Source organism: Toxotes jaculatrix, chromosome 1 (assembly GCF_017976425.1).
Source record: "Toxotes jaculatrix isolate fToxJac2 chromosome 1, fToxJac2.pri, whole genome shotgun sequence".
Lineage (NCBI taxonomy): Eukaryota > Metazoa > Chordata > Actinopteri > Toxotidae > Toxotes > Toxotes jaculatrix.
Window position 1 is genome coordinate 23,504,525 of NC_054394.1, and position 25,577 is coordinate 23,530,101.

At 37.6% G+C, this 25,577-nt stretch overlaps 1 protein-coding gene across 2 annotated transcripts in view; it reads right to left on the reverse strand.

The window, feature by feature from the left end:
- Nucleotides 1-6,142: 6,142 nt before the first annotated feature.
- Nucleotides 6,143-25,577, reverse strand: part of LOC121181814 (protocadherin-9) — a 179,581-nt gene continuing 160,146 nt past the window's right edge. For both annotated transcript variants that reach the window (XM_041037974.1, XM_041037984.1), the window contains one exon: nucleotides 6,143-6,513. In XM_041037974.1, the coding sequence (XP_040893908.1) occupies nucleotides 6,143-6,513 (371 nt within the window). The remainder of the gene's footprint in view (nucleotides 6,514-25,577) is intronic.

The following is a 25,577-nucleotide window of genomic DNA, read 5'->3' on the forward strand; positions in this document are numbered from 1 at the left end:
TTTTGTTACACTAATCAAACCAAGAGACAACAAAAACACACTTCAGTGTGTCAGAGCAATGAGACTAGGGTCTTGGTCATTACAAGGTGACGTAGAGAAGGTAATAACAGGTGAGAAACAAACTGTCCAACACATAAACAACCTGTTCCAACACACTGTATTTGAAGACAGCTGGTGTTGACAAGAATCCTTTTGAGATTGCCTTGGTGGACAAGTACGAGTCCAGTGCTGGAGCCTGGGTTTCTCCTTTCTTGTGTACAGATTTACTACCAACTACAAAGGTTAATCAACAATCCCTCTCTGCTCTCTCTCTTTCATCTCAGCCTTCTGTTCAGAGCTCAGGCCTCATCTGGAGGGAGTATTGGCAGAGTGTTTGCTCCTTGATTGGCTTTGGGGGAGCGATCCATACAGATGTGTCTGCTGTGCCCATGTGGATCAAATTTCTGGAAGGGCCAAGACAGACTGAAGCCATCAGATCTCTCTCTAAATGGCCTTTGGGTCCAGGGAATGGCTCCCTGGTAGTAGAGTGGTCATTGATCTTCACCGAGGCATCAACTCTTGGTGTAACAGCCAGGGTTTTTTATCAACCGTTTCATGAACTATCCGGTTTTAATTTTCAACTTTGTCTAAATGTAGCAAGGATGAGAATAATCACATTCTGTTATGCAAATAAATAAACAAAACAAATGTATTTTACTTTGCATTTGGATCAATCAAACTGAGTCTCAGTCTGGTCTGTGTAATGACCAGGTTTTTTGGTGTTAGTGACCCCAAAGTTCCTAACAGTATTTAATGAGCACAATAATTAAAAAATACAGTATAATCGGGATAAAGACCAGTGCAATTAGTGAACAGTTTAAACTGATGATTTTACCGGTATTCAGTTTAAAAAAGCCAGTGTCACCGTGGAAGGAGACACATATACTCAGTGGTAGTCAGTTTAAACCAATTACAAGGAAAATAAATAACAACAATAATTACAAGAAATGAGCCATAGAAACTTGGCTGAGGCAAGTAAACAAAGCATTGAATCAGTCCAGGCGTGACGATACGACAGCTGGAACAGTTTTCTCTGTGTCTTGAAACGACAGGGCAGGCTTCATTCTGGAAATGTTTCCTAATTGGAAAAAAAATTAATAGATAAATGAATAAATAAATAAATAAATAAATAAATAAATAAATAAACAAACAAACAAACAAAACAAAAGCAGAAGCAGGATTCATCCATTTTTCAAAGTGAGTCTTTGTGGTAGGTAGGCAGTTTTATTTGATTTTTGACTGAAAAAAAAACAAAAAAAAAACAAGGCCAAATCCTTACTGGTCAAAGTAAACCCAGTCTTCTCATCTTTCCACCTGCACAGGGACAGCCGGGTGGGGACAGTGCTGGTTGTTGATTCTTGAGGAAAACTGTTTTTTAACAGGAGAATAACTCTTCCACTCTGAAAAATTATTTTATAATGTCTTTGTATTTGTCATGAAAACATTTTACCTTACAGCTTTACATTTATCAAAATGGCAGCAGTGAACAAAGTACTACACTATTATTAAACAATAGTCTACTCTGTCTAGCAGCCTTAGGAGTAACGTCTCTTGTCCATCAGGAGCAAAGGCTGTGATCCCTTGACTTTCACTCTTGTGCAAATTGGCCTCAGATATGATGGTGTTAAACCTAGATGGTGAACAGAGTAAACATTACACCTGTTCTAAATCATTTGGAGTACGACATATTTGTATAATGACATCAGCATCCAGCCCAAAGCATAGAGCTGGTAGCACGGCTGCAGACGCTTAGTTTTGTTTCCATTATTTTCTGATACAAAGAGTGGTTCCTAAAGCTTCAGAAGCCCTCAGCATTCATTCAGCTGTTTTGACCTACTGTATTCCATACTGACCTTTGGGAATGTAATAACTCAAATGATTCAGATTTGTGGTTTAAAGTCAGAGTAAGGAGAGCAGGCCAAGGTACAATTTCTCCTGACAGACTCTTAATCTGTCATAGTTATTGCTGTGGGTATTGCATGACACTCCATGTTCTCTCATCATCTTCTCCACTGACCTTCATGTTTCATTTGGCCAGCTTCCTCTTCTTCAGGGCGTATAATATAAAAATATAGTGTTCTGCTGTTTATTTAAATGGAGACCATTAAATTCAGAGCTTTTGACACAGGCCTTGGCTTCATCTCTGACAGTGACTCCGAGGCTTACTTTGTGTGTACTCAGACATCTGTAAAGATTTTGCTGTCACCTCTACATAAGAAAATGTACCATATCTAAAGAATATTACTGCAACTCTCATTTTCCATTTTTTGAACAGATTTCCATGGTATTGCACAGTCATCTGGTGTTAAAGGCTAGAACAAACCATTCCTGCTTTTTTTTAAAAATTATGTTGTGAGATTGCTGAATATGCTGTACAGAATGTTTATTTTATAGCAGTGTTAATTTCGCTAAAGAAACCTATGACAAAAAATATTCGTTGACATATTTTTCACAATGAAAACAAGCCTTTAAATACTAGAACGAAATGTATCAAGATTTTTTAATATGCATTCAAGCTTGTAGATATCTGCAACTCTAAATCATTGACCCCTTGGTCTTTTTTTCCAGCAAGTATGTTTTTATCTATGTGGGTTTAGATGTGGGATTTGCTTGTACAAAATGGATTCTAAGACAGCTGTACTGTACATAGCTGTCTGAAATACTACATTCAAAATAAAAGTGTTATGAAAGTAGATACATTCTCAGGGTTTGGCTAGAAACTTTGCCCAGGCATAAATAATTAAGCTGTTCTTGTGACAAGCAACTGCTGCATATATTTTTCTCACTAAGCTTTTCTTAAATCTTTTTAAATTGCTTTGGATCATTTCGAACCCCTGCAAATCTCAGCCCAACTTACTACTGTGTGAGTGAAAGGGAGAACTATGTGGTCAAGGAAGACAGCTTGGGTTACATAGCTTCAGGCTTCTCAATTCTTACCTTCTTTTGACTACGATCTACAGAGAAACTTGGTCCTTTTAAAGCTCCACTGAAACCAGTTTAATATCTTGGCTTCCCACAGAGCTCCTCTTCTACTGAGCCATACAGGAATCCCTCCTGTCTGAAGATATTTAGGCTCAGAATGCCACAGGGTCTGCTAGACTAGTTGAGATCCAGACTGAATTCTTCTACATTCATTAGATGAAATGAAACTAAGTGAAGTGTTGGAGCAGACTAACATTAATTTGTGCTCTTATTATCTTCAAATATTGCCTTCAAAATATGTAGATGGTGCTGTTTCTGTCTGTGTCTTTGTGGAGAGTTGTCTATTCTGCTGTCTGAAGTGCATGCCTTCTGTGTGACTGATTCCCCACTGAACATTCACTCTGTTCCACTTTGTGCACGGAAGCTTCGCAGTCTGAAAAATATTCTCAAAGCCATATAAAAAGGAAATGCGATTGGGAACCTTTTTTCTCGGTTGTGGCGTGACACTAATTTACTTCCCCCCACACTTCCAATGCAATTAGCTTTGAAGCTTCTCAGAAACTATTCTTGCCCAAGTCGATAGCTAGCATGGCAAATAAGAATTTAAGCAGGTCCATTGGGCGACAGCTGATAAATATATCAAATGACGTACAGTGAGAAAGAGAAACCTAAAAGAATAAAGAAAATATAATTACTTCACCAGTTATGCTGGGTGCCTGGCCCTTAATTAGTGGCCAGTGGTAGCATGCAAATTTATTTCTGATTGCCTATGAGTTAATGAGCACAACAATGCAGTTTTATCCAGACATCTGTGGAGAATGATGTGAAAATTAACAGTCACGTGACTCTTCACCTGTCAGTGATGACACAGGATGATGATGATGACTCATACTGTAAGAGTCTGAAATCTCAATTTACTGCTCACTGTAGAGCAAACTACAAAGGGTATATCATCTAGGGCGGAGTGAATGAGTGAAGGATGGAATGATCTCAGACACAGTCAGGGGCTTTGAGGAGGAGAATGCCGGTGTAACTACATTTTCAAACGAAGTAACCCTAACCTCTACTGTTACCTACAGTATAAGAGTTGTGTTGAAACCTCCTCCCAGGGTAGCCTGGATCTCACAGCCTCCCCTCAATCTGCTTGCCTAGCCTGTGTCTCCACCAGGTGCCCTTACCTCAGCTGTCGTCTCAACTGGTTCAGAGGAACAGCAGCAGCTCATCTTCAAGGTCCAGATCTCTGAGCTGTTCACATTCTGTTTGAAGTCTTATTATTTCAGCATTCAATCAAAGCTCAAGACCCCTCAGTCATTTAGGAAGGTTATTTCACATGGACAAACATCTAGACAAAACAGACACAGAACTCCTGAGGTGATCATCCTGTAGACAAATTAAGCATACACATAATTAAAACATTTATTGCAGTAGCTGTATACCTGTAGAGTAGTAACAAGGATTAACTGTTTCAGTATTTGTGATGTCAAACACCCTCACAACTGACAAACATACTGCGATAAGCAAATCACTCCATCCCACTTAACTTCTTTATATTGTGACATAAATATGAAAAGTGCTTTACAAACTGAATGTCTCCTTAATGCACAAATCAACTCTATTCCAACGAAATAAAATGACACAAAAAATGATCAAGTTAGTTTTAAAAGCTATATCTTTTAGCATGCTTTTCCATTGTGTAATTTGCCTTCCATGCTGTGGATTAAAACAAACCTTTTCAGACAGTGGAATGACAGATGATCTTTCATGGTTGGATCATTTTCTGCACGTGCCTTTCTGTTTTTCTTCAGTACCAGCGACTTGATTTTGTACTTTAATATCTGTGTGATTATGTCTCTAAATTTGGCAAACATTCAATGCATAAGGCATTGGTCAGCTTCCTCTTCTTCGGGTGTCTGACAATGAAATGCATTGAAAAGGCATTTCATTGTCATACAGAAAATTCTTTGTAGCCAACATGTTCTCGTCATTGAAATAAGAACAATTCAGTGTTTGAAGAAACCTCATGAAGGCACAGTGATTAAAGTGTTATCTTAACCTGTGTTTTCTTATGTATGGAAAATAATAGTCTGTGTGGAAATAATATACACATATGTCAATAAATTGCAGGTACTACTGAGGGATTGCACTCAGTTAAATCACAATTTGAATAAAATCTATACAGTAATAAGATCCAACATTAGATAAAACATTTAGCCATTTACAAATATATTGCTATTTAATTGTACTGAACACTTTCAAAAGTTTATAGAGGAGAGCTTTCAGAGCTTTTCATTTTTATAATGCACATATTGAGTACTGACATCCTTCATACAAAATGTTTTTTGTTTTTTCTTTTTAAAAAAGGTTTGCCTGTGGTTTTGCAGTACTTAAAGAAAATTATCATGAAATATGGGCAACACTGAGTATATCACGGGATGAAAATTTGTTTCAAAATCAACCATAGGGCTTTTAAAGAATTAGGTAAATGTTTTCTTGTTGTACATTAAGCCACATTATAGATCTTTGTCCAGTTGAAGTCTCAAATCCTGATGACAAGCCATTCTGATGACAACAGCCAAGAACTGTCCTATTCACTGGGGTTATTACAGATACATGATAGTGGTTAATAAGTCTTATTTACAAACACACAGACGATGACAGAATAAACAAGTGTCCACTAACAGTGTCATTAGAACAACACTTTCTGAAATGTAATTCCATTTTCTTTGATTGTGTCGATTAATATAGTCCTGAACAACTCAATAACAACCACACCACAAATATTTGTATATATTGGTCAGCCATGGTAGTTTTTTTTTCTTGTAATTTGTTTTCTTTTTCTCCATTTTCTGCATGTCCTCATTCTCCTCATGTCCAAATCACACAGGAAGTGGACAGAAAATGTTACTGTACGTCGTTGAAGAAATCCATGGAGGTTCATAAAAAAAGGAGTTTCCTCTAGAGCCATAGTAAAGTTGAATTGTAGAGAACACAGCATAAGCACTATAGTTTTGTGGCCTACACAGTACATGTGGCAATCACACTGCAGAAGCATCAACTTAAGTCAGAAGAGATGAAACAAGAAAGAAAACAGTAAAACAGGGGAGGTGTTCAGGTGAGTAGCTTATTCTGTTTGAAGTGTCCAGATGTAAGGACGTCTCACAGAACAAAAGCAAAGTCCGTCTTATAGCTGCTGGTCCTTCGGGCTGTCTGGGCACGAGGCTGGCTGGCAGGACTTCAGACTCACCAATGGAATATCAGCCATGCCACTACTGGTGAAGTGTCCCTCTCCGCTGCCAAACTGCTTCCTGTCACCAAAATGCTCTGACCGCCCGCTCTCATTTTTCCAGGTTCTGGTCAGAGTATGTCCATTGAGGAGTTTGTCCTTGGGACCCCACTCTCTCTGAGACCCAAAGCTGGACACGGGTGACTTGGGCTGCTGGTATGTTCCTAATGTTGGGGGCATCCAGCAGTTGTCTGAATGTCCCAGGACTAGGCACTCCTGTGTGCACATCTCTGTAGCTTCCACTAGGCCACGAGGTCCCAAGGGGCCATCTAAATAAAAAGAAGAAGAAGAAAAACAGGTAAAAATATATTGAGATCAACGATAATAACTGTGTCATTACCCGTTTGTTACAGTTCTGTACACGCTTACATAGTATAGGACTAAAACTGATGTTTGTAACACAATACAAAATGGATTTAATTCTTCAAACAATTTTATAAAAGAAATATATCTCAGTCTACCATGCAATATAAATAAATAAATAAAAGTTACAGACAAAGCAAGAAATTGTACAAAAACTTGAAGTGCTGAAACCTCTACAATGATCCAATGACAACCGGTCACTGTGGACACAGTATGAATAAATCATTACAAGTTCTTTTCCTCGCTCTTATAAATGATGTCTATAGACTAAACATAGTATTTCAAACATTAGCATTTCTGAAGCTAAATCGCATTCATATCATATTAATAATGTTATGTTTCTGTACTCTAAGCATTTGGTCAAGGTATAATATGAATAGAATTTCTCGGGGATGGGGTTGAACAAACAGTGCCCACAGTCAGCTTTGTCCTAGACTTTTCAAACCTCTTTTAGCTACTTTATTTGAGTAAAGAGCCGAACAAAAAAATCTATCAACTTTCTGAACAGGTAGCAGCTGCTTTCCTGCACTCACTAAGTCTTTCCAGCTCACATATGAGGTCCAGGTTGTGCGAGTTGGGAGAGATGAATCCAGTGGACCAAACAGCAGTGTGACTGAAACATGAATGAGCTGCGTGGGGGGGGTTATAGAGCTTGTGAAGGATGAAAGGATGAATGTGTTGTCTTTGTGCAAAGTCATAAGAGCTGACAGAGAAATTTACAGTGCCTAAATAATGTACTCTAAATAGATGCCACCCTAAAAGACACAGTGAACATTTGCAGCAACTCACTTTCTTCCGCTCTTTCTCTTTCTTCTTCTATCACTGAATCTCATTCACTTAAATACATGAAGTAACATGAATAGTTACTGTTTGCATGAAAAAAAAATACAGGTTCTCAGGCACTGTTGGAAATCTATGTTTTTGATGAACCTAGTGTCAACAGAAAATGGGTAGTTGCCTGGGGCAATGGCACAAGCTCACTATTTCTTGAATATGAATGATGGATGTTCCTCTCCTCAGTATGAAAATGATTGTAACCTCGTTCCCCAAAATCAAGAAAGAAAAAAAATGTTGAGGGTCAATCTGCATCACAACAAATCATCAGCAGGACTTTCCTCTATATCTCATGCTACCATCTGGCCACATCAAGCATCAGTATTCAGACAAAAAAAAAAAAAAAATCAAACAAGTCACTGTTGCAGGTGGTATTTGTTTAAATCTCATTTGATAAAAAAAACAACCTGCATAATGCATGAAATGTAATGCTGTTCTGCCATTTGAAGAAGTCTACTCCTTTAAGTCTGTTTCACTTTCCTTTTTTAAAGAAGCAAACAGTTCTGTCTGTTTGTATATCAAGCCTCAAAAGGTAATGAATTCATCTGTTTTTGTCCTAAAAGAGAAAATGTTAACTATTTGTCCTAATTTGTCCCTTTGCTTCACAAATAGCTAATTGGCTGGTGGGTAGGTTCTGTTTAGTTTACCTTTTTTTTTTTTCGAACTCCTGCTTGGACCTGTTTTTCTCCTCATTAATTTACACTTGCTTACACAATCTGAGAGTATTTTTTTCAGTCAGTTCATTACAGGAGAAGAAAATATCAATGAAATCTTACATTGCTCATATTATCTTGATGTTAAACTACTGTAGGTTAGTTAAGCGGTTGAAGATTAAATCATATGTACATTTATAAATTACATTAGAAATTTATGTTTAAATTCAAGATGAAATTAGGTTGGAAAACAAATGTCATCCAAACGGCTCCATTAAATAATTTTTGACCCCAAATCAAAAGGCCCATTAGTGCCGATCCCCCTGAGAATCAATGACCAACTCAGCTTTCAACCGCATCAGCTGATTGTTTTGGTTTGCCAATTGTTATGCTTGACTCCCAGAAGTTCAACCAGCTCCCTCATGGTCAAAGTATGAATAATGAGGATTTGAATCTCGGCTGAAAACTTGGCACAGTCACTCTGGCAAACCCAATACATCCAGTCAACCACTTTTATAGTGTGTCTACAGTCAGAGTGAATGTGCTGTTTTTATTATTTTTACCATGCTCCACCATATGGGTCAATATAGTAAGAATATATTCCTTAATATGAAATAAAATATAAGGGGAAAAAACAAAAACAAAAAAAACACTGACTCTTATGTCAGCTTGTCTTTGACCACAAACCTCCTAAACCAATCTGTGAAGTGATTTAATATAAAGTATAAAGTATAAGGTTAGAATTTTTCTACATTCTTCTTATTGTAAACACATCCCATGATTTGTTGACCATTTTATAATGTACAAACTGTAAACCACTGAGTTGAGTCAACACTGCTTGGATGCAGTCTATCTTTCAGTAGCGTTCATCTACTAGGATATTCTTGGATTATCCAACACAACACAGAAAATAAATACATAAATAAATAAAAATAAAAATAAAAATATATTTGTTTTATATTTATTATATATTATTATTTATTTTATCTGTGTTTTAGTGTCATAGTGTCAGTATTTTCTATCACAAGCTTTGCAGAGCTAATCTATGCACAGACAAAAATAAAATGTAAGAAGGAGAGGAATTCATTCCTGCTCCTATGCTTATGCCTACAATTATGAATGGAGAAAAAAAAAAGACAGACGGTGGTTTTTTACCTATTGGCTCATTTGCTGTCTTTTTATGACAGGGTCTTTGTGGGTCATTCATGTGTAAGACAATATGAACTGATGTAATTCTAGTTTAATAAGAACGTGTCCTCATATTCCACTAAGCCCTGCTGCCTGAACGCTGGGTTCTGGCTTTGAAAACACATTCTTATATATGATGTGAAAAAAGCCTGGGCCCGAAGAGAGAGCCAGTCACTCTTCTGCATGAATGTGGAGTCCATCACAATAACAGGCACACATAATTGGCATGTGAGGAGTCTAACCAAGACACACATTATCATAGTTGCATGAAGAACCACAGAGAGCAATAATGCATGGTACCCCGGAGACAGCAAGATGAATTCTTCAAATGAGATTGTAGACGAGTGAGTAGACATCTGGAGAGTTGTTAGGGAAGGGAGATGGAGGAAAAGGAAAGGACTGCATACATGTACATGGTGTACACTGCACACCATGTACATGGTGTGCAGTGTAGAGAGAGAACTATTCACAAATCTGACATTTATGTGACGTTTTCCTTTTTCGTATTGTTAGATAAATGGTTATAATAAGGGGCATGATAATAGTGACGTCACTGATGACATTTCCTCCAACTTTCAAAGTGCAGGGAGCTTGAAAAAATAATATTAATGAAGCAAAGAAAACCTTAAGTGATTTCTGAATCACAGTATATCAGCAGTTTGTGTATTGGTTACTGCAGAATTAGATGACTGTAATGTCTGTATTTCATTTTTTAACAGAAGCAGAGCCTGTGATTAATCAAGGACACTTTGTGTTGCTATTCCCCTGGTGTAATAAACATGACCATTTGCATGTAGATTGGTACAATCAGTGGCCCCAGTGGGCAGCAGAGGATAATTTGAATCAGCCATTTTCCCTGCTAATCTCTGCATACCTGCTGTTTGAGACACTGTAGAGACAAAGCCTGACGGAAAGACCACTTGAGGTATAGAGCTGATGAATCTATACATATACCTCAGTATTACTTTCACATTCACTTGAATGGGAAAGTGGTCTCAGACTTTTGGAAAGATTGTGGATTATCTTAACCCTTTCATGCATGAATTATGAAAACCTCAGTCATGATTTTCCAGAATTTTGAGAGTGTTTTTATCCCTCTTTAAGCATGAAAAAAAAACAATGCAATTGAAATTTTTGAGTTACAAACATGTCCATTCTGTGTGAAAACTATGAAATGAAAACACTTTTAATGCTGATAATCTGATGTTTTCTCACAACATTGTCTGTGGGTGTACAAATGTTCTTTCTCCCCTCTGATTTGCTATCGTCCTCTCACATAATCATGTCCTGCTCATCTCCACTTCCCATCTATCTTGTATGGAAATTGGCAAAGCATCCAGGACACAAGACACTGCATGCAGACATACTTGTTTTTCATGTGCATGCAGCATCATGGCATCTGTTGGCATTTTTTGCTTTGGTGCACAAGCATCCACCATGTTGGCTGATATGCAACTATAACAATAAAACCCATGCATATACAAGAGAACAGCTTTTGAATAGCTGTCCACTGTAGTGACCACTATGCATGAAAGGGTTAAGGTAGTGAGGAAGTGTTGCTAATTTACATATTTGGTTGCAAATACATCAATACTGAACATATTAGTGAAATATCCACAGACAATGTATTTGTTTTCCTCCAGAGTCTCTGATCTTGCTGTACAGTGTGTACTTGTAGTAGCTACAACCGTATTAAACTCTTTATGCTTATGTTCAGACACTTAAGATTAAGGTTAGGGAAAAGATCATGGTCTGGCTTAATGTAGAAGAAGTGCCAGAGTGCCCTGAGACACAACATGTTTACTTACATTGAACCAAAACCACAATCTTTCCCTAACCTTGACCAAAGTACCTTGGTTGCTTAAACCTAACCAGAGGCAGGACTCTAATTGTGAACCCTGGAGCAGAAAAGTTTAAATAGATGGCTAAATATGATCATTAAATCACTGACTCACAAATGGAAACTTAAGCAAACCTACAACCTGCAAACTATCAGTTACATATCAAATAAATTACACTGTATTTCAGCAATATCAAAAATAAAATTTGCTTATAAATGCTTAGAAAATCAAAATCCAGGTCTGGAGCCCTTTCTTAAAATTTCTGATTGTGGCACTGTTTACCATATAACAACACTCTCACACTTGAGCAGCCAGGATAGGAACGTCTCCTCTCCTTTACCAACCAACAAAAAAAAAGGCAGACAATTCTTTTTTGCGCTTTATAAAAGTGTACTGTGGTATATCACTCACCAGGAGCCCTACTCTACACATAAAAATAGATTGCTTATTTAAAAGTAAAAGCTCAGAAGACCAAATATTTCAAACAAAACCAAAACACCACACAACACATTACTTGTGCCTTAGTGTCTCTTAACTAGCTCCCTATCGCATATGCATATATAGATGGAGTCTTACCCTTAACAGTGTGAAGGAATATGTTGGTTCATTTAATTGAAAGGACACTGTAAGAGATAGAGCCCTCTCTCACGTCAGCCCTCCTCCCTCTGGAACAGACTTTCTGGCATTGTAGAAGAATGAGTCCAGATTCAATACATGTTTATGAAGCACAGTCTGTAACCTACCTAAACTCCCACCTTAATAGCCATTGTGTTGTCTTTGTTTACTTTTTGTGCAGTTTGTCATTGACTTAATTCTCTTGCAGCTTTACTGTCTGGTGTTTTCATATCCACATAATCAATACACACACACACACACACACACACACACACACACACACACACACACACACACACACACACATAAACACAGAGACAGACAAGTCCTTATTTTTTAAACTTTTTTTTCCTGCACAGCTCTACATGATAATCTTGCCTCTTATTAGAGCTCTGCGACTTTACTTGACAGACACTGACCATCACACCTTATTAGCAGCTAGCTTTGTCTGATTGTCATATGCCCAAGAAAAGGCTTGTTTGCCTCATTACAATCAGATTTCCTTCTCTGTAATCAGAATGACATGTCATGTCATGTATCACCACTGTGAATAGGTTGGTGATTGAGCATATTTTTAGTGACACTGAATTTCATATTTTGATTATTTAGTGTAGTAATTTGCTGTTTCATGCACGGTAACATAGCTGTACATGCAAATAGCATAATCAAGAATCTGTCACTGCTGAAATCCATGTGACATGGAAAAGCCCAGAGGGCGTCAAGTGACATCCCGCTACTCCCGCTGAAACCTTGAAGAGCTGTGGACAGATGATAAGCACCAGCACACTGTGACACTACAACTGTAGATAAGAGGCCACTGGGCATGTACTCCATTGTACTCCTGCTCCACAAACAAACTCGTAAATCTGAAACAGATCCTGCTTGGCCCAGTGAAATATAAATTTAATTCTTTGTGACTTTTGCAAGTTGTTTGTACATGATATTCTTATTATTTAGAGACAAATATACCTCTATATGTCTATAGTATCGTATAGTGAAAGTATATAATAAAAGCACTGCAGTTTTCACATAATGAAAACTGCATATAATGTATTTAAGCATTTTGTCGTCATCATGTCAGTCACCCCATCTGATTTAAATTTTATGAATGTGGTAAAAACTGAAAGGATAGATAGTTTGATAGATAGAGAGAGAGAGAAAGAGAGAAACATCAGCATGCATATTCAGCTTATTTTGCAAAGTCACATCTCTTCTACATAGATAAAGCAGTATATCTAACATCATGCTCCCTTCCTTCACATGAAATGGCTCCCACATTGTTTAGTGCTACTTTGTCTCTGCATACCTCGTTGCTCATGGTTACTATGCTCAAGAAGTCAAGTTTCTTCCTGCACACACACACATACACACACACACACACACACACACACACACACACACACACACACACACACACACACACACACACACACACACATACACACACACACAACACACACACACACACACACACACACACACACACACACACACACACACACACACACACACACAAAGAGCACACACAAGCAAATAGCCGGTGGCTGATGTTTGGTGCAGAGCCCCTGAGTGCTTTAAATAACATTGAGGCACAGGTGTTGAGGAATGCAAGGGATTCAGAACTGTGTCAGACGGTGCTGACTTTTGCTTACAGCGCTGTGCAAATGCTGCAGATGTCCACAAAGACAGATAACTTAAAGACAAAGAAACCGTTAGATTGCATCCTGATATGGAGTCATTAGGATGAGCTGGGGGCTGCTCTGTTTAATTCTGTAGAAGTTGTTGAATAAATGTGAGCCATGAGCAATAGCTGTTTATCGACGGACACTTTGACCAAACAGCATTCACATGCCTCTCTTTCAGTCCTCCTACTCAGCATCAACAGATCTCAGAGGTTACAGGGAAGGAGAGAATCATTCTCATTTTTGGCCAGAGGTTGTTTGCAACTATATGGGAGTATTCTTGTTGTAGTCTTCCGGCTATTACTAATGAGATAACGTTTGGCTAATTAATTGGATGCACACTATCAGTGCTGACGTGCCAGTCCCACACCAACAACCTACAGCCTTCAGAATGGCAAGGGGGAACGGGTGGAGAGGGAGTGAGAGTGATTGAGTGCGGGGGATTTAGTGTCCATAGGGCTTGTTTATTTATCCATGCTGTTAAGCATGCCCAGATGTTGTTATTTGGGAATGAATGAGGCTTTGTTTTGGTCCAGCATGGAGGCTCAAAGTGCCATACCGCTGTCTCCAGCTGCCGTTCAAAAACCCACAAGATACATCTGGCAGATTAATTCTCTATGCTTTAAATCTGCGGTGGGTTTTTTGTGACCCTTTCATCCTCCACTACTAAACATACACACATACATACATATGAAACCAATCCATCACTGTATAAAACAAGGCATATAATGATATTCAGTATTATGAACGCAGCCTGTATTCATAAAGATCAGCCTCACACCAAGAGCAAATATATTGTAAATAGCTTAGGGGGAATGTGTGAGTGGTATGGCGGTTGGTGTCCAACAAGGCATAGAACTACAGCTCCATACAGCTTTGCAGCAAATTTGAAAACAGGTCCTGTGATCTACAGTAAAGGCTATCTGGGGTTGGATAGATATGATGGTGAGCAGAGCAGAACAGAGCAACACGCTGGATGCATCCTCGAGAGAATACTAGTCTGGCTGATGGATCCTTTCTAGTGCTCCCTTTGAGTCCAGGCAGCAGCCTCTCATGAGAGGAGATGAAGGGCAGGAGGGAGTCGAAATAGAAAAAGAAGACAAAGCCTGAGAATGGAATTGAAGAGTGGTCAGAGAGATACAAAAAAGATGGAAGAGAAGAAAAGTGAAGTCAAGGTGAGGAACAGTAAGAAAAACAAAAGCACAAAGCCTGTCAAAAAGGACCGTCATTTACATAATTTCCACGATCACTTATAAATATTACTGGTTCAGACCTTAGCTAAAACTATTCTCAGATCAATTTGTAATTCAAATATTCAAAAGGTACTTTGTATTGGACCCACACATTTGTCCTGTTAAAAGTACTGTTTGCAGCATGGTGTGTGAAGAAATGAGTGTGCTATTGATGGCTGTGTGATTCTTGGTGGAAATGAAGCTGAGGAAATGTGATTGGTATTTTCATCTCTTCTGACTTACAAAAAAAATATGTCACTCGAATTCTTTAATGCACTTTGTCATGCACATAACATACTGTAGATGCATCTTTATACATTTGTATGCTGTATTTTCCTACTGAAAATGTTTTAACACACTTTCTTTCTAAAAAAAAATTAACACATATTTACACTACTTATTAATCTGTACTGTGGAGGCATTATCTGTCAAGTCTTGTATGTTTCTCTAATATTTGCCCTGTACTAATGGGCGGCAGGCTTGGCATAATTTTTTTATGTTTTGAGATGCATTGTAAAGAGGTAATTGTACAGTAGAGTGGTGTGTTGCCTACAAAGCGTACAGCACCGCATGCTACCAACTGACAAACACAATTTTTAGTCTTTTGATCAAAATAGATCATTTGGTAAATAGTATTCAAATGAGAAAGTTAATTATTTCGTTATTCTAATTCACCTCTATTACAGTCTTGAGTCTAATTTAGAGATTCAATTTTGTTGCCGCTATGTCACGGTTAGGACCCATTCTGACAAGTAGTTCACTTTTATTTATTACTTGTTATTAAAGCCCAAGTAATTCAAGGCATATTTCCAATGCTTTATTTCCTTTCCCCCATTCACTCAATGTTTCTCTCTAAACTCCACTGCACCACTCTAGGGGTTAACTTCACATCCACTATAAGAAGAATATTCGATCAAAACTGATGAATTTTAGTAAAGTTACATTAAAAATTAAACAGTTGCTGTAGGAATCAATATATTTCTTTCTAACCTTATTTAAAAGCTAACTTTATGTTTCCTCTATATGGACAAGTAATGATTATGCATTTATAGTGTTGCTGCTGTTGTGTAGCGCCAGTCAATGACAACGAGGTTATGTTCTCAAAATCATTGCTCAATTCAAACTCTGCTTATTACATTCCAGACCTCTATACTAAATTTCAGTTAAGATGCAAGTAAATATGGTGTGAATCACATACTTCTCCATTTTGCTCAAAACCATCTGGCCTCTCATGCTTTAGGAAAAAGCTTAGGGTTGTCCTGAATCAGATACTGTGGACAGGCCACAGAATCTACAGAGCACAGTGTCAGATATGCTGCAGAGTAATAGCACATGGGTGTTCAAAAAGACTCTGACCTTTCCTGCTCATCGTCTACTGTCCACCATAAATTTCATTTGCAGTTCTACATCCACCTCCAGTGACAGGACTTCTGCTTTTTCATGGCAGTAGTGAGGAGGAGTGGATAAGACCAGTGGAGAGTTTTGTCATTTGGAGCAAGGAGCTCAATGGTCAGAAGACAAAAGAGTTTGTACCATGAGATTTGGCCCTGATCCAGATCTAAGTCCTTTATGGTAATAAAGCATATTTGCACAGATGGAATTTATTTTTGTTATATTTGTATTTATATCTTTCTACATAATACATCTGCATAATACACATTTTATAGACATAAATTAAAATTGTATGAGAGCTGAGTAACAATGCATTTATAAATAAATCCTCAATCATAGCTTTCCTGGTCTCCAAACATATTTTGTATAATGTCCTGTAGTGTTTTGTATAATATCTCTAGAGAGATAAGTGTCATTGTGGTACAGCAGAAAGGTTGGAAAGGCTGTGGATAGACTCCCACATGGACAAACTAAATAGTTGTTCAAATTAAGTTTTTAAAAAAAGGACAGTTAGGAATATAGTTTACCAGGATCTGTAAATTTGATATAGTATCTTGCTATGGTTTTCTAATATTACTTAACTTTTCAACGCATAAGCTATACATGGTCTTCTGGAGACTTATCATACAATTTAACTTTGGCTATAAAATCACTGTAACAGCATAACAATTGTCTCTGTTTTAAATATAGAAGTTGAAGAGAATCATATTAGTAGGCTTGTTTGAAAGACTGTTTTGACAGCACTGCCATCACTGATGCAAGTACCACATTTGACACCCAGACCCTCAGTTTGATAGTTATCTGTCCTGCCATCCATCCATCCATGTCCATCCATTTAACCATCCATAAATGACACAAATGAGTCATTCCGTAACTACGGCTATGTAACTCAAATGATAGCTCAAGTGCAGGATACCAAAGAAAATCAGTGCAGGCTGTATGTTCATTGTGCATGGCATAGCTAAAGCAGGCATATACCAAATACAGTGTGAGCATTACCGTTGATAAACATGTCCATGATGGAGACCTATGTGTGAAAGCCCAAATCCATTACATAAACAGATAAATGAAGCTTGCAGTGTTACGGATTTCATGTCTGAAAGAGGATATGGCTTATTCCAAAGCTTCATATTGAGATAAGCATACCCCTAATACTATAACTTATTCTGATTCCTAGAGTTGGATCAGTGACACATTAAGTGACACAAGTGATTTATTAAAACACAATATCAAAGATAATAATTAAATTAGTTAAATGAGTAAAAAGATGTTTAACAAAGATGTAGCCATTTTCTTTCTGTAAGTAATTCACATTTGTCTTTTATGTTTTCTGCATGGCAAGGTAAAGATGGCAATACACATTTTCAAAAGGCATTTTAAATTGCAGTTTTACACAGCTCAGTGCAAGTGCTCAGTCCCCATGACAACAATAGCCATGTAAAATGATTTCTTCTCCCTCTCTAATCTTCCACTGCATTAGACTCAGCCACTGACCTTGTAATCTAATTTCTGTTCTAAGTCAGTGAGTATTCCTGCTCATCTCAACAGTGGATCGAATACATTTCTGGTCAAAGATCCTTAGTATAAGTGATGATAACAATGAGACAGACATGTGATAAGCGATTCAGCTTTCTCACTAGCCCCTTTTTCCGTTTATGATAATAATGATATTTGTATAATGCATACCATTTTTTTTCCTCACACTCTTCCTGCAGTTGGTTCTAATTCATTCTCTTTGGATGATAAATACACATACTACTGTCAATTTTTTTGTTTTTTTATTTTGGTCTTCTTAAATCCTAAATTTAATCAAAATTTTTTTACTCATTCAGCAGCTAAACACACTCTTGACATTCTTTCTACAATGGAAATGAAACATTGTTTGGAGAGTTTGTCCCAACACTGTTAAAGAAGTTGCGATTGTAGGTTGCTTTGCTTTCACCTTGTGTCCAGTTCATCCCAAACCAGCTCCACGGGATTTCACTGTGGAGACTGTGCTCGTCTTCCATCAAGTGAAGTCATGCCTGCCCAAATCAAATTCAAGTCACCAGTGCTTGCCTACAGAGTGACTATCTACTTGAACTCAATCACAGAGGCTTATCCTCCTTCTTGCCCATTGCATTCCTCCAGGGAATGCTGTCTGGCATTGCCATCCCTGAACACAAGGCAATCACAGCCTAGAGAGTTCTCGTTTGTTGTTGCCCAATGGTGGAACAAGCTACCAAATGTTTTCAGAGCACGGGTTTCCCTCTCTATCTTCAAGAATCTCTCTTCTGAGAGCACCTCTTCTCCTAGCACCTCTAACATCCTAACAAGACTAACTAGCACTTAATGTGTGTCTTCGTTATAATTCTTTGCTTGATTTCTTTGCACTTTGTCATGTTTTATTTATTTTATTTAGTACATAGTACCTACTTCAAGGTCTCCTCCCGCACTGAAGCTTTAGTGTTGTCCCTCACTTGTAAGTCGCTTTGGATAAAAGCATCTACTAAATGAGTAAATGTAATGTAATGTAATGAAGCCGCTGTCTAGTTTTTTTTTCCTCTAATGTTTTAGGTCATTATCTTGCAGGAGGATGAAGCCCTGACCAACCAGTCTGTCTTCTCTTGTTACTTGCCTTTGTCTCACCATTCTGTAATACAAGCAATAGCAATATACAGTACTACTTCCTGCAGTACATTAATATCCTAATAATACATTAGAGGTTGTAGTAACACGGTTTGTTCAAACACTTTGTACAGACAGAGGGTTTGTCTGTAATCAACAAAAGCTGGGGCACCTGTAGGAACTTTCAAGGCTTCACTTTACTTCCATTGCTGCATTGGTAGTGTATCTATGCCAAATTTCACAGTGCAGCCTGGCCTAAGTGCTGCAATGACATGCCACATCACTACAGTGGTTGGGGAAAAAACAATAAACAAATGAATAAATAAATAAATAAATAAAGAATCTACAAGCCCCTGCTTAGAACACAGAGAGTTAAAAAAAAAACACCTAGATACAGTCTCTATGTTGACATTTGAGATATGAGGAACAGATTTCAAATTCAATACAAGCGCATAATCTTTTAATCATTGTGAGCTTGCTGTGGCTGTGATGGTGTAAGTAATTTAACAGATACAGATAATGATCATGTTGGCCTCATAAAACAGTAACAGAGCACCATGACCGCAATTCACTTTTCCCTATATATACAAGACACCAGGAAATTCAACCATCTAAATGACAGAAAATAATGACTGCATCAGTGTTGCTCAGTGGTTCGGTCCAATTGCTTCACAGTGTGCTATATTATACTGTGTCTTCATGTTTTTATTTGTGATGAGGCTCTTTGTGGTATACAGTGAGTATTGATTTTAATCTGGAAGGAATGAGAAGATAAGAAATTGTCATTGCTGCTTTGCTATCAAAGTGCCATGATGAGTATGTATTAAATTTCATTACTGGAAGAAAAAGAGTAATCTCAGTGTTTGATGTGATGTAAAAAACAAACAAACAAACAAAAAAATACACAGCAGAACAAATGGACATGGACTTTTGTTATTCAATAACAGGTAACAATGTGCAATACTGGTACTAATTCAAAATACCTGGTATTTAGAACTGTATATACTGATTTTGTTTTGGTTTGTTAGTCCAACAGTTATGGTCTAAGCAACTGAATCATTTGGTTATGGTTTGGGTTAGAACATTGAATTTATGACAACTTAAGTACAGTGTGGTGCAGAAAGACAACTAAAACCAGTAAAGCTCAGTGTCATAGTGTAATAATAAATATCAACACACAGGTCCTGTATGGTGTGACACAATTCTTAGTCTCTGATGTCACATTAAAACACTAAAACACTTTGCATGCCCACTCACCTCTGCAACCTTCACAGCCTCACCTTTCCCTGTGGTATGTGATCACACTGTTGCCAGTAAAAAATGGTTAAAAACATCTCTAAACTGCTATTGCAAAGGAGCTGCATATAAATGTAATTTGTATGAGACAGGGTTGACCCTTGTGTTTTACCACCACGCATGCAGCTGGGCATTATTATGGATTATAGTTTCTTTTTATGGCTCCATACAGAGATTGTACCACAGTAACACTAATGCCCTCTCATACTATAAAAGAATACATTGCACATTTCCCTGTTTAAGCCTACCTAAAAAAAACAATAGTTAATAGACATTCACTCATTTCTTCTTGAGTTAACAGATTTTATTTTAATAGGCATATGCCTTTTTGTGTTATTCTATCTTTTCAAAAATTCCCCAGTATTATTATCACCTCTAATCACCTCTATATCACACCTAATTTGATTTAATTAGTAACTTATGCTTGAAAATGAACTGTTCCTCTATGAAGCATTTTTGTTTGTGTGGTTTCTTGTAAGCTTTAAATGATATGCCCTGTTGTCTATATGCCCTTCTTTTGGAGTCACTCCACACAACTCAACAAAGACAATAAGCACCAAGGACGAGTAAATGGCCTGTAGCCAAAAGCAACAACAGTGTAACAGATATGATGGTGTTAGGAATTCATGAAATTATTTTGGAGTACTTTCCAGGCATGTGCTCTTCCAGCAAAGCCCACACACGTAGTCATAAGCATAATGCATTAGCATAAAGAGGAAGGGGACACAGCAGGTACAGTAACTGCTTACTTGCAGAGGTACAGCAAAAGGGTAATAGAAAAAAATTAAAGAGTGAGAGGTGAGACAGAAAAAGAGTGGAAAACAGATAGATTGGCTCTACAGTGAAGAAATGACAGAGAGACATGTAATTTTCCGTGTTGATCATTACCTTGAGCCTGAAGGAATTTGATAATAAAACCGAATCTTGTTAATCCCCCGAGAGCTCTGTAATTGCAATGTTGAGGTACATCTCCTCTCTGTTAATAACTGTAATTTCAGAGCATGCTCTGCCTACATGTACATTTATTCATAATTACCTGAGGGAAAGGATAGTGCCATACTGTCTATTAAAAGTGCACTGGATTAAGTGCTATAAGGTATGCTTGAAAAATTAAGGACAGTAATGTAATGACTTGGTACAAAAATACTATTTTTAAAATAACAGAGCAGGGTTTTTTCCCTCTTTTCTTTCTGTGTTTGAAGGTCATCATTACAATACATGTACTGTGCATACAATACCTGTGACATACTCTTTACATAATGTTAAGTAACAGTAAATCCTCTATGATTTAAATGGACTGCAAACTACTTGCAGGCAGTTTACCAGCGCGTGCTTTTTGTTTCTTGCAGCTAAACATAAGCATGTAGCACAGCTTCATGTAGTTAGCAACTTTGTCTACAGGTCCCATATTGTGAAAATGGGTTTTGATTGTGTTTTGTGTTTTTTATAAACTCTGAGGTGTAAAAAAAAAAAAAAAAAAAAAAAAAAAAAAATAGCTAGTGAGAATTTGATTCTGTTTCTGTGTTGAAACTGGATAACCAATAAGCGGTCAGCAGCTGAGCTGTCTGTGGGAGGGTGAGACAGTGTAGTGTGTTAGTAACTGTAAGTTAAGGACATAAAGTTTTGCTGTATTGAAGAGCAGGACTTAGCTGCAGTGTGCAGGCTAACGGGTAACAGTAAACCAGCGGAGTGAGTGAGTGGGCGAGCGAAAGTGAGGGAATGGCTTTGTGGCTGTTGTCAGGGCTGACAGAGGTGTACTGATCGGTGTAGAGCTGGGTGCGCAGTATAAAGTGTGAATGTAGCTGAACATGCATGTTATGATCCATATTTTGCATCTTACCGATCCTGCAGCTATATTTACCATAGCCTTAACATGGCCTGGCTGGGACAGAAAAGAAGGCCTCAAAAAAGCAGGGTAAAATCAAATCAACACTAATTTTTTTGTTAACACCATTACAGAAGTGTTTAATTGACACACATAAACCAAACAGTGTTAAAATATGAGACCTTTAGGTAAGCAAATGTGTCCAAATTTACAAGTTGTTCAGGCAATAAATTGGCAGTGATGGAAAGAAGTTAGCACCTCCTCTTCAACACTGAGAACCATCTGCCTCGGCTCCAGTGGTGTTGAGGTGTTAACAGAAAATAGCATATTATAGCATTATATATTTAATTACATATCTAAGGCCACTGGATCACATGAATTGATGAGAAAACAGTTTACGAAACCGTAAACATTGTGGTATAGTACAGAATGTTTACATTGGAGAAACATACTAAATGCGGTGTAATAAGGTATAATGGTCAAATTCCTATTAAGTTAATGCCAGTTTTAATGTGAAATTCACATACCCATTGTCTCAAAGTTTAAAAATCCTTCTCTGATGAATCATTCACAGAAACAGCACAGACGTGGTGAAATACTAAATCTTCACTGATTTGATTGATAAAAATTTAATGAGGGAAATCAGTAACTTATGATGTCTTTTACAGATTCATCACATCACTCAGAAACGTGCCAGCCAAATAGTCTGCTTTCAGTGCATGTTTTGGCTTTGAAAAAGCAGCAAAGTGAGAACACAAAGGAAATAAAAACCTGATAATGATAACATGGAATATGAGTGATAGCCATATGCATAAATCTGCTTTGTGAGCTGGTGGCTGCACTGGGAGGAAGTGGAGGTCAGGGCCTGGCAGAGACCCCTGTTGGGTGCAGGTGGCGAATAACTTCTGTCAGCCAAGTAATTAAGTGTCCATCACATCCTTGCAGGAGGGCTGTGCAACCCAGAAGCCTCTTCCAATCTCCATCTGTGAGAAGGACTGGAGCTACAATATGGCCCTACATATATCTATACCAACACATGAAAAAATGTGTTGGTAAATACACATGGAAAATATGATATAATCTGTTTGTGATGTTATTTACAGCACAGCTGTAAATAAAACAGAAATATATGTAAGCCTTTATGTAACATGCTTAAAGCGTTTCAGTTTTGCCACTGACAAGTGAACGAAGGAAAAGAGGAAGAAAATTATTATTATTATCACCAATAATAATGATGGATTAATTATTTTACAGTCATATTAGAAATGTAAATGAAGGCAAGCAGTTGAGCAAACATCAGTCTGATTTATAGCAGTGGCTTAAAAACAACACTTATCCATAGGATTCCAAGTGTGATTGGTTTGTAATTATACAGTAGTAAGCACCACTATGCACTGGTACTTGTGCTTGATCAATTTCACAACAACAGTGTTTTCTTGGTTATAAAGCCACGTCTTTGTTGTTGTTGTTGTTGTTTTCAACAAAGAAGAACCTTTGCATCTGATTAGGTTTTAATTTGAATTAGTCTACCTTATGGTTCAACTTCAAAATGTGGCTGTTGGTACATTGTAGGTGTGCACAGTGTCACACAGTTGCTCTAGTTTATACTGTAAACAGGGACACAGTAGGAACTGTGACAGTAGGAACTGTGAGTTGTAAGAAGCTAATGGTAGTAAAGAATGCTCTATGAGTTTTAGAAAAGAGAAAACCATCTACAATTTCCCCCATTTACTTTTTTGGACAGAGGAATGAATGAAAAGCAATAATTAAGTGTGATAATGATAAACATGGATTTAATTGATATTATTTCTGACCTTTGATGGGGTTCCTGAAGGCAAAATGGCAAAAGGAAAAGAAAAAACATATTGCCACATGAAGATGATCTATTACAGTTCAAACAATGGCTGTATCATTGATCTAAGTCTAGATCTTAAAATGTGCTTTCTTGCATAAAAAGCATATCTCATTCTTGGCTTAAACCGCTTTTATCATAATTGCTTTGTAACAGGCGAAACAGTGACAAACTTGTGTGACATCTAGCTGCAATGTAGTACAACATAATTTTTTTTTTTTTGACTGGATAGATGTTGATATGTGTGGTTACGCAGTCGTAATGTCGGAACATGTGTGAAACTAATTTGTTGTTTTTGAAGATGGCAGCAATTAATCTCTCAAATGACCTGGCTAGATTAAATGAGAAGAAAGAGAGGATGCTAGGAAAATAAATGCCAGCATTAGGGAAGAAATTACAAGATGACCTTACTGAACAATGATTTATGGATTCCCTAGTCAAGCAATTACAGCAGGTGATACCTTTGAAATTTCAAACCATGGAAATTAAATTTGCTCCTTTGCAAACTGTGCACTTGTCAAGGACATTTAAACTGTTACCTACAGTACATCAGGAGGCTCCTCTGCAGTCATCCCTCTTCCCTTGGCAAATCACTCAGCTTTCAGAGTGATAGAGGATATGCAGGGATGGACAAAATAATGAAAACAGCTAACAATACATGAATATCAAGTACCTAAAAAGCTGTAGAGCTCAAGGAGGTAGATTTCAGAGGCGTTGGAACAGTTGTAATACTTTAAAATTATTTTTAAAAAGACTGTAGAAGTAAATTTATAATAAGCAAGTATAGTTTCCACACGCATTTGCACATGTGTATAATTATGCGTGCAAACTGTTCCACAAAGGGCCGTGTGGCTGTAGGTTTTTGTTCCAACCAAGCAGTAGCACACCAGACTTCACTCATTTAATCAACTGATCTCAGTCTTCAGACAGTTGATTGGTCAAACTGTGTGCTCGTCATTGGTTGGAACAAAATCCTACAGCCACACGGCCCTTTGTGGAACAGTTTGGACACCTCTGTCATAACTGAACTCAGAATGGTGGAAGCTGAATTAAGGGCAGCCTGACAAGCACACCTGTCAAAAATCCCAAGATCATTCACAATGCGTATGTACAAAAAGTCTGCCTTCCTTTGCTTGACAAGACAAAGTCTTTGTCAACGGAGCACAATCACACTCACGAAAATGACAGAAATGATAGATGCAACGGCTGGTAGCCAACCTCGCTTCCAGAGACAATAGCTCACTGCAGCCACAAGAAGGCAGTAAATTACAAAATGAATACAAACAAAAGCGATATCATTTTTACAGGACTCAAAGCTGTTTGGAGATGTAAGGAGAGATACTGCCTCTACTTTTGGTATCATTCTAATTGATGTCTATTTTTAGCTTTAACTGGTCAAGCACTGCTTGCCTTGCTTGTCCTGACGGCATGCCACTGGTGGGATGTAGTCACCATCTGGATAAAGCAAAAAAAAGATGAAAAATTCAGCAGTCCTCCCACTCATCAAAATGTTTTTTTCATTTCTCAGCAGTCTGAGTCACATGCATCTAATACCAGGTTGTGCATCTTTGTCAGCCAATAAGAAGCCTGTCACAAATAGAAAAAAAAGGTTTAATACAATTTTGCTATTTTTAAGGCTCTGTTGTAGTCATAAGTAGTTGACCTGTCCTCTTCAGTTGAGCTTTGACATTCAACTATGCTAAAGAACACTTTTTCAGGAGTAATTTGTCATTGTCGCAATCCTCTATATATAATCTATCTATATAACCTCATATTTGTGTAGTCTACCAACTTCAGTAAATGTGAAAAGATTAGGCTCACTTGAAAGTGTAAGCCGTTCTTCAGTTCTGTCATTATTATTTCTGTTATTAAGGCACTTGTACAATAACAGTAGAATTCATTGTGCTTTCAGTGAATGCTCCCTTTTCCATTTCACTTGTTTTCGATGAAGAA